Raw genomic sequence first — 16,014 nt, 5'->3', positions numbered from 1 at the left:
GGGAACACAGTATACTATATCATGGAAATTTGTATTTCCAATCTCTAAGACCTTGGTTCCAAATCTTCACCACTTCCCTTGAGCTCGCCACCCATTCCCTCTTCTTTCTGTCTCAGTGGGTGACCTTATCTCCTCTTTTCTCTTCTCCCTCCAAATTGGGGGTATCACGAGTGAATGCCCTCATTTCCAGTTCCTGCCTTTCTTACCCTTCCTCCTGTTTGGGAAAACAGGACCCTGTGCTTTCCACTAAGATGATGCTTACTTGAACTGTGGGTTCCATCTCTTTTCACCTCTTCCAGGACTTCACTCCCTTTTTGTATTTTAATTTTTCTCTTTCAATTGAAAAAACCTACATGAGTCTAAGTCTTTACCAATTTATTAAAGACTAATCTCCTACTCCAGGTCTCACACAAGCAACATTCGCTTTTCTTCTTTTCACAGTATACTCATCAATAAATGTGTCTACTTCTTGAAAGAATCGTCCACTCTCACAGCCCTTACTTCTTCCCTTAGCATTCACTTCTCTACCTCTCACCTCACGCCAATTTGGTTTCATCCGCCTGCATCTTTCCACACAATCTGCTCAGGAAAATTTTTAGTGCCTTCCTTATGAGCAAATCTGGCCTGTGTTAATTTCTCACTCTTTTGGTCTTCACTGATGACTCTGAAAGTGTTGATTCTTCTTCCTCCTCGAGACTTTCTTCTTATGTGACTATAAAACCATCCGCTTTCATTTTTAATTCCTATCTCCATGCGGGCTCTTTTGGAGTCTCCTTTCCTGTGCCCCCTTCTTCCACTTGCTCCTTCAGTGTGTCATTTCCTGGCATTCCAACTCAGACGTCCTCCCACTCTAGAAATCCACATATGTTCAAGATCTCTCTCTCTCTCTCTCTCTCTCTTCCTCCCTCCCTCTATCTCATCTCATCTCTATCTCCGTTATTTCTTTCTCTTCCTCTCTCTTCTATTCTATGAGTCCCATATCTAATGGCAGTGCTTGCAGTGTCTTCTCCAATCTCGCTTCATCCCATCCCCAATATCCGCAAATCACTGCTTCTCCTATAGCCTTTCTCGCAGGCAATAGTATTTAGTCAAACACCAGGCACTTTCCTAGGCACTGGGAATACAAAGCCATTAACACAAAGTACCTGCACTAGACTAATCCAATTAGCAAAAATGTGTGTTCGATGTATCTTCAACACCCCTCTTTTCCTCTGGTACATTCTAAAATATACCTTAAACTATCTCTCTTCTCTATTCTCACCGTTACTTTCAAAATTACTGTAATGATTTCTTTTGCAACTGTTTCTTGAAAATGTCTTCCACTGGAATTCATAAATTATTCTGCAAATATAGACTGATCATCTGCTGTGGGCCAGCCACTTTGGTAGCTGGAAATAATGATAGAAAGAATCAAAAATTCTGAAGTGAATGCCCTTCCTCTTCCTCCCCACCTGGAACCTGATCTTCCTGGAACCTGAGTTTAGATGTCTTCATCTCAGAGGAACCTGGTCACTCTCTCCTCAGCGTTCATAGAGCTCCCTGTATATACTTCTATTCTATGACTTTTCATGTAGTTTTCTGATCATTTATTTACACATCCCTCTCTTCCACTGGCCTGTGGGCTGCTCAAAGGCAGACAGACTGTCTGGCTCACCACATATTTTTATCTCCTGGCGCAGAGCCTGGCACAGGATGGACCAGTCCTCAATGAGCTGTTACTACCTGCAGTCTCCCATTCCTCCTGCTCTCAGCCTCTTCTCGCTTGAATGCACTCTAACCGGCATTTCTTCCAACTCACACTTGTCAAGATCAATGGCCTATTTTACATTTTTAAATCTTAGGGTCATATTCTCGGTCTTCAGCTTAATCGCTCTATCAGCAACAGATGACACAGCAAATCACTCCCTGAGAAACTCTTTCACATGGCTTTTGGTCCACTTCTCTCATTTCACACCAGCTGAAGGAGCACACAAGCTGCTCCTTCTCAGCCTCCTCTGATGATTCCTCCTTTTCACTCTGTTCTCTAAATGTCAAAGTGTCCCAGGCCTTCCTTTCCTCATCTGTATGTACTTCATAATCTTCATGGCTTTAAATATCACCCATATGGTCAAGACTTTGAACTTTACATCTCCAGCCTAGAAATCAGTCAAAGCTATTCCCTTCAATAAAACATAACCACTGCAAGCTCTAGAAATATCAGGACCAATAGCATCCTTGTTATCTTTAGTTTGGCTAGATCAGGCTTCATCACTCTTCGTCTCAGGTCATGCATGAAGCATTTGGACTTTAAAACATCCCTGGAATTCCAGAGAACCCATTCCGACTTCTATTTACTTCTGACTTCTGGGCCTGATTGCCAGCCACCCTTTGATCCTGCTTGGACATGAATAGCCTAGCTATGGAGAAATAGATGAACCGAGATAGCCCAATGAAACTAAGGAAGGGGCCAGTGAAGGAAGAAGACAGCAGACAGACGGTGGGGTGGGAGGTACTCGAAGCCCATTCTCCACTCCAGGAACACGAGGAGCAGACACCCAGCTTCCCTTTCTGCGCCGTGCCCTCCCAGGTGGTACGTGCCCCTTTAGGGAGCTCCCGCCTCACTGATCTCCCCGCCCTCTGCCGCCACCCACTCACACAGGACTGCTCAGCATGTTGGACCACGTGACATTAACAGAGGCATTTCCGTCTTAACAGTATAAATTTTAATTAATTAGCTAATTATAATATGTAATATAATAATTGTAATTATTAATAAATTTAATTAAGCTAACTTTATGACGAATTGCCCGAAAGCTTTCGTGCGTGCTCTCATTTAGTCCTCATAAGAGCCTAGGAAGTAGATATTACTGTTCCATTTTACAGATGAGAAAACTGAGACTCAGATTAGGCATTCAACAAAGGTCATATTTGCCCCATGATTCTAAATTCAGTGCTTTAACCCTTTTTGTTTAAAGTTGGTGGAAGAAAACTGTCTAGGAGAAAATTTAGACATCATCAAGCCTCAGGGGGAGCGAGAAAGGGGTGGAGAGCTGCCCAGCCTCTGCTCACAGGCCATCCTCCAGCCTTTACTTCTCAAGCCCCCAAAACAAACAAAAAAACCCAGAACACTGGATTAGTTGGGGGAAATAAAAATGGGAAGATTAGCTGTCACCTCCTTTCTAACCTAGTCCCTGTTCGATCATCACTTAAACACCCCTGGACTCAGGATAAGAGACCCTCTCTACCTTGCCTCAAGTCCAGCCCAGGGCACCAGGAGAGCCCGCCCTGCCCCCTCCCCACCTGGCCCTGTCTCCAAGCACTAGTACCTGCTTCCCGGTGGTTCGGATCCAGGAGCATCCCCAACCCTGACAGAAGAGGGAAGGGGAGCTGGGCAAAGAATCTTTTAGTGGAAGAATTGAATCGCAAAATAAGGAAGAAATACCTTTCTTTTGGAGCTTGGGGGTTTTCCTCCTGAAATTCCAGCAAAATATCTGTGCCAGGGTGGGAAAGCCACAGCCCAGTTCCCACTGCGGCATCCTGGGAATACGAGGCAGGCAAGGGCGAGGAATCGCAGCCTCTGCTGGGCCAGCCTGAAGCTTATCCTCCTCCCCAGGCTGGAAGGACCATCCTCTCTTGCTTCCAGACCAGCACATGCTTGTAAATACTGCTCAGGTTCTGACTCCAGCACGGAAACTCTGGGATCTGTCAGCACCTGCCCCAGGCCCTCCCTTCCTCCTTCCCACACCACTTCCCCTCCCCACTCACCTTTACACACATGACTCTTGGCTTTTAAAGAGTGAACATAAAGCTGTCAGGGCCCACAATAAAAATAAGTGCCTCCTTTTACTTAGCAGCTAATTGTCAACTGCCATTCAAGGGATACTGTGGAGGTGGGTTAACAAAAAGTCCCCCACACAAGCCCTTACCAGCACTGCCCCATATATCAAAGCATCTGGCAGGAACACAGCATTTCACTTAGCGTTGATGAAGCCAGCCCACCCTCCCCTGTAAATGCTTTCAGAATTGCAGGTGGCTCAGTCAGGCCTTCAAGTGAATGGTCTTGGACGTGGGTTGCTGGATAAACTGAGATGACTTCCCCCCTCCCGTTGAGATGATTTAGCATATAGTGCAGCAACCCTACCAGACAGGCCCAGGAGACTTGAAATGGACTCTTGGCATCACTGGAGTGGGGGCTGGGGTGGGGTGGGGGGGTTGCTGATAGGCAGGAGCAGGGAGGATTGCCAGGAAGGGCCCTGGGCAGTGAGTGTGATGCTGCCAACCAAGTGTTCATCCTTCCATTCACTCACAGGCCGGAAATGGGAGATTCGACTTTGACACCACATTCTCCTTTCTTACGGAAATTTACTCCCATGTCCCGGAACGTTACCTCTGAAACGTTGCACAAGTTGATTTACTTCTCTCCAGCCCCACCACCATCACCCACTTCCAAGAACCTTAGAATGAAGACCAACTTCTTTAACAAGGCTATCTCCACTGTTAGTGCCTTCCTTTCAATTCAGAGCCCGTTCTTGTTTTAGTCACAGGACCTTTGCACATGCTATTTCTCTGACTGAGACACTTCTTCTTCCCCTTTCTCTGCCTAGTTAGCCTCCATTGGCCCTTCAGATTTAAGCTTAATCATCATTAGTTTGGGGCTTCCCTGAACTTCTTGATAAACATAATTCCCCTCCGCCCCATATGGTATCATGTATTTTTCCTTGTGGTACTTTTCAGAGTTATAATTTTATGGTTTTCTTTGGGTTTCTAAAAATTAATTTGTGTCTTTTACTATACTGTGAGCTCCCTGAAAGAAAAGACTGTCTTTTTTTCTCTCTTTTCTCTCCCTCTCTCTTTCTCAATATTGTACCCCTAATGCTAGCACAGTGCTTAACATATGACACATGCTTAAGGACTATTTGTTGTGTAAATGAATAAATCTGTATCTGTTTGGTGTTAGGATCTGGGGCGGGGAGGGGAATAAGAGCGTTAACGAAAATAAGTAAAAATCATCCCTCTTAATGTCTAGTTTAGCTAGAAAGAAAGAACCAGAACACATGGAATAACAATGAATCACAGAGAGAGCACACTCCCACAAGCTGAGCTGTGCAGATTACGCAATCATGCTCTGAGGGACAGAAAGAACTTTAAAAATGAGAGGAAGCAAAGGAACCCTAAGCATTTAACAATTCAGTATTTATACATTCTATGCCTCATGTTGGTAAACACACAAAGACGCTTGACACATGGGACCTAACCCAAGGTCTGACAATCTGGTTGGGCACGATTCAGTGCAGTGCTTATGTACCCAGCAATGGCCTGAGCAAAACCTCAGAGGGCCAGCCTCCAGAGAAAGAGGGCGAAGCAGGTCCCTACTGAGTGACAATCTGCATTGTGGACTGCCTGCTCCCTGAGCCTGGAACAGAGACCAGGTTTCAATGTGCGGATCCAGGAATGGCAGAGCCCTCTTACTAAAAGGAAGAGGTGGTTTAGAGAAAATGGGCAGCTGCTGAGTCTTGGAAAGTCACCGGAAGTAGAGGTGTGATCTTCTCTCTTCCCGTTCCTCCTACTTAAATCAAGAAAACCTGAAATGCATCCAGAATTTCTGGGGAAGGGGCTGCACTCTAAGGTGTGATATTGTGATTTATAATAAAAATATATATATTTGGTCTTTGACTCCCTTCCTGGCACAGATCTAAAAATCTTGGAATTTCCTGTATGAGAGCTATAAAGGTATCTTTTTATCTTTTGGCAAGCACCTAAGAATGGGGGCTGGTTGCCAGTGGAACCAGTCATGTCATTAGAGGGTTGAAACCTTCAGTCCCACCCTCCAAACTCAGAACTTGGGAGAGAAGAAAGGGGCTGGGAGTTGAAACAATTGCCAGTGGCCAATGATTTAATCAGTCATGCCTCTGTAATGAAGCCTCCATAAAACCCAAAGGACAGGACACAGACGGCTTCTGCTTTGGTGAACACATGAAGACGTGAGGAGAGTGGAGCTCTTGAAGAGGGCATGGAAGTTCCACATCTCTTTCCCCATACATTGCCCAGTGCGTCTCTTCCACCTGGCTATGTCTGAGCTATATCGTTTTATGATAAACTGGCATCTATTAATAAACTGTGTTCCTGAGTTATGTGAGCCGCTCTAGCAAATTAATCAAATCCAAGGGGTGGGGGTGTCACTGGAACCTCCAATCTATATAGCCAGTTGGTCAGAAGCACAGGTAATTCCTGAACCTATGATTGCCATCTAAAGTGTGTGTGTGGTTGGGGCAGTCTTGTAGGACTGGGCCCTTAACCTGTGGGATCTGATGCAATCTCCAGGTAGATAGTGTCAGAATTGAGTTAAATTGCAGGGCACCCCACTGGTGTCTAAGACATGTAGGGAAACACCCACGCAGACACATTGGAAATGGTGCTAGAATCAGATAAGGTGAGAGGAATGTTTGGGGCCAGCTGTGAGGCAGGAGGATCCAAGGGGAAGAAGTTGGGTGTGCCGTGGGAACCATGTGGGCCATCTCTCCCATTAGGGAGAAAGGGAGCCAGAAAGGGGATTGGGGCCGGGAGAGGCTTTAGCTCTGCAGAACTGTCACTAGAGTGACTTCTAAAACTTAAAGTTGGGATTTGTTACCTGAGGTATACAGATGGACTACAGGGCTCTCAAAATATCCTGCAGTTGTATTTTTCTGGACTTTTTTTCTGGGAAGAGTATCCACAAATTCTTTAAGGGGCGTATGAACCATAAAGAATTTCGCTAAAGCTCACCATTAAAATGCTTGCAGGGAGATCATTTTAGAGGGAGCAACCCATTTACTGAACAATTTCGCAGATAACCTGCTAGTCATTTAACAAAGTAGAGAGCCTACGGGAGCAGCACACAGTGCTGCTATGGGAAGAGGAGGCCATTCCTTTGCCCATTCATTTAATAAATATTAATTGAGCAACTACTATGCCAGGCACTGTTTAGATTCTGGGATATACAGCACTGCACAAAACAGAGGGAGAAAAAACCCTGCCAAGTAGAATGAAAATTTCATTCCAGTGAGGGGAGACCAATTTTGAACAAAACAAATGAGTAAAATATTCAGCCTATTAGAAGGGAGTAAGTGCCAAGGACAAAAATGAAGACAGGAAAGAGGAATAGGGAGGGCTGGGAGCAGGGCGGGGAAAGGGTTTAATGTTAAACGGAATGATCAGAGGCAAGCTCACTGACGTGACATTTGAGCAAAGACCTGAGGAAAGCAAGAGACCAAGCAGTGCAGCTACCTGGGGAAAGAGGATTCCAGACAGAGGAAAGAGCAAGTGCAAGGGCCCTGAGGCAGAAACATGCGTAGGGGGTTTGGGGAAGAGCAAGGAGGCTGGGGAAGCTGGAGTGAAGTGAGCGTGAAAGAGGGTTCTGGAAAACAAAATCAGAGAGGTAACGGGAGGGGTAGATTGTGCACTCCGAGTCATCGTAAGACTTTTGACTTTTCCTCTGAGAGAAAAAAGAAGCTATTAGACAGTGTTGAGTGGAAAAGGATCTTGATATGATGACAGGTTTAACAGGTTCGCACTGGCTGCTCTGTTGGAAACAGACTATAATTCAGACAAGATAGTAGTCACCTCAACCAGGATGATGGTAGTGAAGGTCGTGAGCAGTAGACAGGTTCCGGGTGGAAAAAGGCATAAAAAGTTTCACAAAGGGTTGCAATGAGGCAGCAGCAATATTCTCAGAGACTTTCCAATGTTTCAAGGGACATGCCCTGCTGATCTAGTACACCCAGGCACCTTACAAGTGAAATCACATTGTGACAGAAGCGGGCTGCCTACAGAAGCAGGAGCCCTGCCCCCACCCTTGGACAGATGGACCCCGTGGACAAATCATTTACTTCTTCAGGACCAAAGTTTCCTGACTTACAAACAGGAAGAATAAATGTCTGATTTGCCCTGGGGCTTCAGACTCAACTCTGTTGTCTTCAAATGCCTTCTCCTCCCGAGATCTATGATTTGGGTTTAATGAGAGGCTTAAAAACATCTGAAATGCCACATTAGAACCAAACTCTGTTTCTTGAATAAATAAGTAGTGCTTCTCTCTTCTTTCTTTTCCCTTGGACTTTCCCCTGCCTACAGGACTTGTGCTTGACTTGCTTCTCTGGGTGGTGGCCTTGGGGTACGGGGAGAGAGAAATCCCCATGTGGATTTTAATAGAGTGCAGCAGATCACTGTGGCAAGGCTGAGCCAAGCACCACATAGGTCGCAGATGCTGATCACAGTGCAAAGGCAGTATTTTGACTCAGAGAAGGTGCATAGTTAGGCAACATCCACCACCCTTGTCAACGCAGAGAGCCTAAAGCACTAGACAAGGGAAAACAGAAAATGTCAACAATCTCACAATCCAGGGCAATAAGGAAGACTGCAGCTAAGCTTATGCAGGCTAAACAGCACATAATAGAGCTTTAGTAAATAAAAGCCTCGGCTCAGCCTGATTAGCATCATAAAAAATATTGTGTTGAGGAAATGAGAAGTGGTTAATGAAACTATGCTACTCTTTTTGTAATCAGTTGACACTGTTCAAGATGGCTGGGATGGACGCTCTTGAGTTTGGCTGTTCCATCCAGGTCACTTCTTTTCTTGTAGCCCCCACTGGGCAGGTCACAGGCCACAGAACTGCCTCCCTGCCCCAGATCCTGGGTTCACAGGTGGATTCCTGATACCAGCTGAGATCACCGAGCGAGGGAAGCTAGAGGCTTGGCAATGAGCATGGCCTCAGAGTTGTCCTCTGGTGGTATCCTCTGAAAACTGCTCAAGGAAAAATCATGTCTGGAGCTGCCCTCCACCCCATCTCTGAAATATTACAGACCTCTGCCCAGCAAAGCCTGCAGGGGTCCTTACCTCCAGAGGGCGTGCCAGCGACTCTCCTAAGGAATTTAACCCACTCCTCCATCTCTGCCTGGGAGCTGGCCATGAGGACATAAGAGTCCTGTCCCGTGCGACTCTGGTCCCATGAGGCTGGAAGAAGAAGTAACACTAATGAAGATCATAGAGTGGTAATGGGCTTGAGCAAGGGGAAGCAAATGGGGGCCAAATCCGACCATTTCCTTGCTTCAATTAAATAACCTATCACATTATCTACTCGTCCTCAGTGGCACTGAATCTCTGTGCACCCTTATTGTTTTTGCCGAAGCTCTAATTCTGTAGATAAACCACTGACCACGGTGGTCTACAATTGGGATGACTTGGGTTGAGAGCTGCACCTGTGGAGAATAGAAGCCATTTCTTACCAAAACGGAAGAGGAAATTCACAGGGCAGTTTCGGTATTAGAGGAGACAAGACCAGCCCATACAAGTTTGACGACTTCAGTCCATCATGCTAATCACAGATACTTTCTAAGCTACCTTTGAACTCAGTCGTGGGGTGGGAAAGGGAACAGCACTCAAGAAGGAGGGACAACAAACACATGTGTGTCTTTCTCATGAAATAGGTACTTCCTGTTCAGTATTACTGCTCTCCTGCCTGCACAGGATATTGCAAACGATAGGTTCTCGATACATACATGATGAACAAATGAAGTTTATTAGGACTTTCTTTACTATTTTCTCTTTAAAAACATATGTAGTATTTCCTGCATTTGTGTTCTTGAATGGACAAAAGGGTAGAGGAAATGACAAGGAAGTGTAGGGGGGAAGAGGAGACCGAGATAAAGAATGAAAGAAAGTGACAAAATGATTAAAAAAAAATAGGGAGAGAGAAGAAGAGAAGGAGGAGAGCATCAAACACAGATCTTAGCAAGGACAAGAAAATAACAGCAATTCCTTTCAATCACAGGGTACTATTAAATTTCAAAGTGTCTATGTAGATATCAATCCATTCTTCTCTCAATGTCCGGCCATTCCCCTCAAAGAAAGCCTGTTCTAGTACCATGTTTGTGCCAAAAACTATATTTTCTTACAGGAAAACAAAAGACTTTCAAATTCCCATTAGTCCTGGTCTCTTGAACCCATCTTAACGTCACCAAGCCTCACCTTCTTTCACCCTTTGAGATAGCTGATTCTGAATCTGTCTATCATTAGGTCATCAGCTCTTCTGATCAGAAAGGTCTGCCCCTGGAAGCCCTGGCTGGGTGTTTCCAGATGTAGAATAGGAAGTAAAAAATGCTCAGGGAAGAACAACAGCAACAAAAAATTCTGTAGGAATCAAAATATCCCTTTGAAATAGAATGGGCTCTCTAGTATCATTTCCTCTCTACAAATAATAGAACCTAAACCCAGAAATGCAAAGGGACCTGCTCCTCGGTGCCCAGTAAGTTAATTGCCAAGCTCAGGGCGAAGCTATTGGTCTCCTTTCTCCCAAAGGAGTTTCCACTGGCCTATATTGCTTCAAATTTGACCTTGGCTAACATTTATCTGGTGTCTTTCCCCATCACAACTACACTCCAGTCTACTGCGTTGTCAGGAACATGACTTTTTAGTTTACCTTGATTCCTGGGAGATCCTTTCGATCCCCTATGGCAACCTCACTGAGAAACATTCAGTTCCTAAGATGTTTCTGAGTGGCCAGGGCTCCCATGGACTGACCCTTAGGGCCAGAAGATCTGATGATCCAATGACAAAATGTATTCAGAATTGGGTCATCTCAGAGGGTAAAGAAGGTGAGGTTCAGTGATATTAATACAGACAGGTTCAAGAAACCAGAACCAAAGGAAATTTTAAAATCTTTTGTTGCCCTACAAAAAAAAAAAAGTAATGTTTGGGCATATAACAGTGCTAGGATGGGCTCTCTTTCAGGGAAATTGCCTAGAATTAATACAAAGCCCACGAATAGCAACTCTGCCCTCAGGCACATATTTTCTCTGACTTTCACTGTTTGTACAAATGTGTCACCTACTGGGCTGTTTCCTTGTCAGAAAGGAACTTCCCTTCTTTTCTTTCATTGCCTAAGGAACTCCTTCCAATTCATCATTTAAAATTATCTTTGCCATTGTTTAGGCGAAAACCTTGGATCGCCTTGACTTTTCTTTTCCACATCCAATCCTCTCTATCTTCAAAATGTATCCAGAAATTGATTATTTCTCACCCTTTCACTGTTCCCATCTCTGACTTAGATCATTGCAATAGCTTCCTCACTGGTCTCCCCGTTGTCCTAGGCCCCTTCTCATCTCAACTCAAAAGAGTTTTAAATCATAAGTCTGATTACGTCACTTCTCTGCTCAAAACTTCCGGATGGCTTCTCATTCTTCTAGTATAAAAACTAAACTTTTTACGATTGCCTGTAAGTGCCTGTAAGAGTCGTGTCCACCGCAGACCAAATCTCCCGGCCTTCTTTCCTGTCTTCACGCCAGTGCGGCCACGCTGGTCTCCTTGCTGTTTCCTGAACACGTGAAATAGGCTCAGAGACGCTGCGCTGGCTGTTCCCCTTCCTGGAATGCTTCCTCCAGACGTGCATGTAGCTTATTCATCTTCAGCTCCTTCGGATCTCTGCTCAAAGGTCACCTTCTCAACAAAAGTGACTCAAAAGTCACTTACTCTGCCTGCTCTATTTAGAATGACAAATCAACCACCACCACCACCTCGCCCAGGACTTTCTCTTTCTTTGCTTATTTTTTTTCCATAGTACTTATCCCATCATAAAACTATACCATCTACTCATTTATTTAATTTGTCGTCAGTCTCCTCCCATGTAAGCTGCATGCAGGCTATTTTGTTCTTTGCTGGATTCCCAGTTCCTCCAGTAGCGCCTGGCTCACAGCAGGTGCTCAATAAATTTGTTGTATAAGTGAATGACAACATCTAATAAGGCCACGACCTTAGATGCAACAGAAGGAATAATCCTCCTATCCTTGATGACTCCCTTTGGGTGGGAGAAGAGACAGTTATTCTGCTAGAAGTAAATGGGAAGAGGCAAGCTTGCCCTAAATTTTTGCCTATCCCAAATAAAGAAAAACATAACTACAATTAAAGCCTTTTCTGTGGCCTTCGTGCAACTAACACTGGTAATTACAGAGAGAGGGCCCTGATTTGGAACGCCGTCTCTTGTGCCAGCATTGGCCCCTGAGAATCATCTAGCACAAGAGGATGACAAAAAGGGGAACTAAAAATTCTCTGCATCATAACATAAAGAGTTGTCTCATTTTAGGTCGGGTGGAGGGTTGGGAATGATGGCACCTTTAGGAAAATCGTTCTATTGCTTTAGAATTATTGTTTGTCCTTATGGGACGTGTGTGTCTATATATCTGTGTGTGTGTGTGTGTGTGTGTGTCTGTGTGTGTCTGTGTGTGTCTGTGTGTGAATCTGTTCAAGAATTCCCCTAGTAGCCCAGGAGACTTCTGCAAGTATGAGTGATAATGAGAGGACAGATCTTCATCCTATCTTAGCACAGCAATTCTCAAGGGTACTAGACATTTGGTGCAAAGCCCACGGTGAATTTGCAGCTGGAGCTCTCAGTAAGGCTACCCCAGATTGAAAATTCAGGCTTTGGGACATGTGTTATCATAGATGGTTGCATCCAATGAATTGTGCCTGTAAGGGATCCTAGGACTGGAGGAAGCCTTGTGGAAAAGGGGTGAGTTTATCCTAGAGAGGGGAGACTGAAAGAGTAAGCTCTTCCTCTAAGGAGGAAGAGAGCTGGATTAAAAAAGCAAGGGGGTGCCGTGAGAGGCCACCTGGAAAGAGCTAAACTTTAAAAAAAAGTTCTTCTTTGTTTTCTATAAATAGTCATAGTCAGTTTTAGGACTGGTTTCTACATTATAATTTCCTCTAGTCCTCTTCGAAATATCAGATACTTACATGGTACTAACTGTATATCAGGCACTGTGAGAAATATTTCATATATATTTATTTAATCTTCACTATCGTCATCATTGCCCTCATTTTACAGATAAAGAAATAGAGGCAGGGAGAAGTTAAATAATGTGATCACAATTACACAAATAGTAAGAGGCAGGGCCAGAATTTGGACCTGGGCAGGGTGACTCCGAACCGGGCATGTCTAACCTCTCTGCTACTTTGCCTTCTTCACCAAGTTTCTTACGCACACAGCTGCCTTGGGTGAGTGGTAAGGAGGGAGTTAAGCAAAGGGGGCACTCAGGGGACTTGTGGTCTCCCCTGCTATGTTGGCAACAGCCTGGCTGCACAAAGGGAGCAGCAGTCCTAGAGTTCCTGGTTCCGCTGACAAAGGAGCAAGGGACAGGGAGAAGCAGCCTCAGTGTGACTGATTCACACAAACACAAACAACTCTCCTGAGACAAATTCCCCTTACCCCAAATGTACTTGAAGAAGGTAAAGTAACTCTTGACTGGGAAAAACACCCTCTAATGTGCTGCTAACATGTGTAATAGGTGAATTACAGCACCTGACATGTGCTAAGCACTTAGTAAGTCAGAGCTGTCATTTCTTATTAGGTCACATTGAACCATAGGAGAATGTTGACTGTCAACAATTTCCCACCTGCCGAAATGGCAATTTCACATAGTTCAATTTATATTTTAACTGTTAATTTTAATGTCCCCCTAACCTTCTAGACTGAATTCCTTTCTGTGAGCAGGGATGATGTCTTCAGATCAGTGTCCCAATGCCTAGTGGAATACATGACTTCAAGTCCATGTTCACGAAGTGCTTACATAGCTGAACTGAATGTGCACCTACTTAGTTCACTTGCTAGTTAATGAACTAGTACAGGTTCATTAACTCTATACAGAACTACAATGCGCCCTTACTTGGTTGATTGATTAGTTGTTGACAGATCCACTGGATATAGCTTTGACTTCTAGGATCCAGATGGAAAATGAGAATGTCATACACCTCTGTCCCATCTTTTGTCACCTACCTGGAATGACTTCAAAGACAAACTTCCCCGCTTCTTCTGGGTTTGTGGCGATCTCTTTGATAGTACTTCCTGGTAGATACATATAACCCTGAAATATCAAAAGTCAGGCCTGTAAGATAAGCAGTGATTTTATCACCTACGAACTAATATTAAATTGGAAGACAAACAAGATTATGATAGGATGCAGGAGGGGAATAAGTGGAGAAGAACATGAAAAGCTTGCTTTGAATGGAGACCCTTTTGCTTTTCAGGCTTCTATAAAATTAAGTGGTAGCTGTCTGAGAGCAAACTAGGTGCCTAGAGAGAAAAGAACGAGGTCCTGACGGGAGAATGAGCTGAGAGGGCATCCTCACCAATACTTACCTTTTCCTACTTTTCCAAGAACCCGACTTCCTGGCCAAAGCAGACACCTGATCTTTGTGAAGGCAACATTGAGACTGGGTGGACCATACCAACTGCTGGGATCCCAGAAGAGACACAGAGGACTGAACCACAGCTAGCCACTAAAGGGGATGGAGTCTTCCCCTTTGCTAAGTGCCTTGAATGCATTAATCATTTAGTTCTTCCAGCAATCCTCCAAGCAAGGTTTCATTATGCCCATTTACAAGTGAGGAAACTGGGAATCAGAAAGGTTCTATAATTTTCCCAATGTCCCCAGAAGAAAATGACGCTGAGATTGTGCTACTGGGCTACTTTGCATGAGTGGCACCAGAATAAAAGGTCGTGTTATTTTTAGTTAGGGGAGAACGCTGCCTGGTAGGAAGGAAAAGGAAGTATAATTTCAGAGGTACCTGCCTCTCTTAAGTACCTCTCTAAACTAATATTTGATACCCCAAATAATTTCATCTAAAAATAGTAAAAATAAAATACGAAATATATAAATACCATTTATCGAGCAATTACTAGATGCCAGGCTTTCTGCTCAATGCCCTGAATATATTATCACATTTAATCTTCATAAAAGCTCTATGGGGGATGGACTGATATTTTCCCCATTGGAGAGATGAGGAAGTAAGGTTCAGAGAGGTTGATTAGCTGATCCAAGATCAAAAGCTAGCTATCAATAGGAAAGATATGATTCAAACTTTGGTTGGTGGGATTCTAGAATTAAAAGGAAGGCTTTACTCATAAGTCCCATTAACTTGCTGGAAGAAGCAATAATCAGAGTTAAACTTAATCACACGAAGGCATAAATGACAATTGCAAGCTGTTTCCTCATATTGAGCACGAGAGCCTTGAACATCATAAATGAATAGAGGAGACAGGAAGAGTAGGAAATAGTAAAAGAGACATTAGTGGGATTAGGGGTGGGGACTTTGATGGGAAGAAGGATTTTCCCAGTCAAGGGAGGGCCTAAGTTGCCTACTTGGCAAGTTGATTAGGGTAGACTCTGTACAAAGATGAAAGTTCTGGAGGCCACAAGTCCTGCAGCAATTATGCTGGGGGAGAGGTATGACGGTGGTGTGCCAGAACCCCTGCTAATATTGGCTCAAGATGACTGTTACATTTTCGGGAACTCTGTGAGCTAATTGTTAAACACAGGCATTATTAAAAGTTAAATTATATAGACTTAATATAAAATTAAATATTTTATATTAAAAATAAAAGTAATACTACTCAGAATCCACCATTTCTTAATTACTATATTTTACTATTACTTCTGTTCATATGGTTGGTTATTTACATCTATCCATGTGGTAGAACTACTATATAACATTGTGCTACTGCGTATCTCAACTCCATGTTCAGTGATGTCATGTTCGCAGCTTGAGTCGGCCATGGTGGGAGTATTTATACCACAGAAATTGGCGATTTCTACGTCCAAATCAGCTCCCCGACCAGAAAGTCATTTGTTCAACATTTACCAGCACATCTCCGATAGACAACCACATAAGTAACTTCGCAGAAAGCAGGTGACGAAATAAGGAGACAATTAGGCCAGGATTGTCTAAAACCATCATTGTAGCAGACTTGAAAGGCAATCTGCTGAGATTCTGTTTTAAAAAACTTCCCTGACAAAGAACCTTTTGGAATGAGTTAAATAAAACCAGGTCATGAGTTAGAGAGCATTATGCTATGAGAGCTTGACAGACCTCTCTGAGAACCTGGAGAAAAAAATGCAGACTGCCTTCTTTTGAGCTCTAAGTTTCCCGAAAGCACATACACAAGAGTTCCATAATTATGTAATCGTTCTCCTTTGTTGGACGCTAGACCCAATATGTCTCATTGACATAGCA

General features: G+C 43.9%; 1 protein-coding gene across 2 annotated transcripts in view; it reads right to left on the bottom strand.

Annotated features, from left to right (window-relative positions):
* ARHGAP25 (Rho GTPase activating protein 25) overlaps positions 1-16,014 on the bottom strand; it is an 80,283-nt gene that overhangs the window by 25,672 nt on the left and 38,597 nt on the right. For both annotated transcript variants that reach the window (XM_039852447.1, XM_039852446.1), the window contains exons 3-4: positions 13,778-13,865; positions 8,848-8,964 (exon numbers count right to left, since the gene is read on the bottom strand). In XM_039852447.1, the coding sequence (XP_039708381.1) occupies positions 8,848-8,964; positions 13,778-13,865 (205 nt within the window). The remainder of the gene's footprint in view (positions 1-8,847; positions 8,965-13,777; positions 13,866-16,014) is intronic.

Source organism: Pteropus medius, unplaced genomic scaffold (genome assembly GCF_902729225.1).
Source record: "Pteropus medius unplaced genomic scaffold, Ma_sr-lr_union100, whole genome shotgun sequence".
In the NCBI taxonomy this organism is placed as follows: Eukaryota; Metazoa; Chordata; class Mammalia; order Chiroptera; family Pteropodidae; genus Pteropus; species Pteropus medius.
The sequence above is the reverse complement of the archived record's forward strand: the minus strand, read 5'-3'. Positions and strand labels throughout refer to the sequence as shown.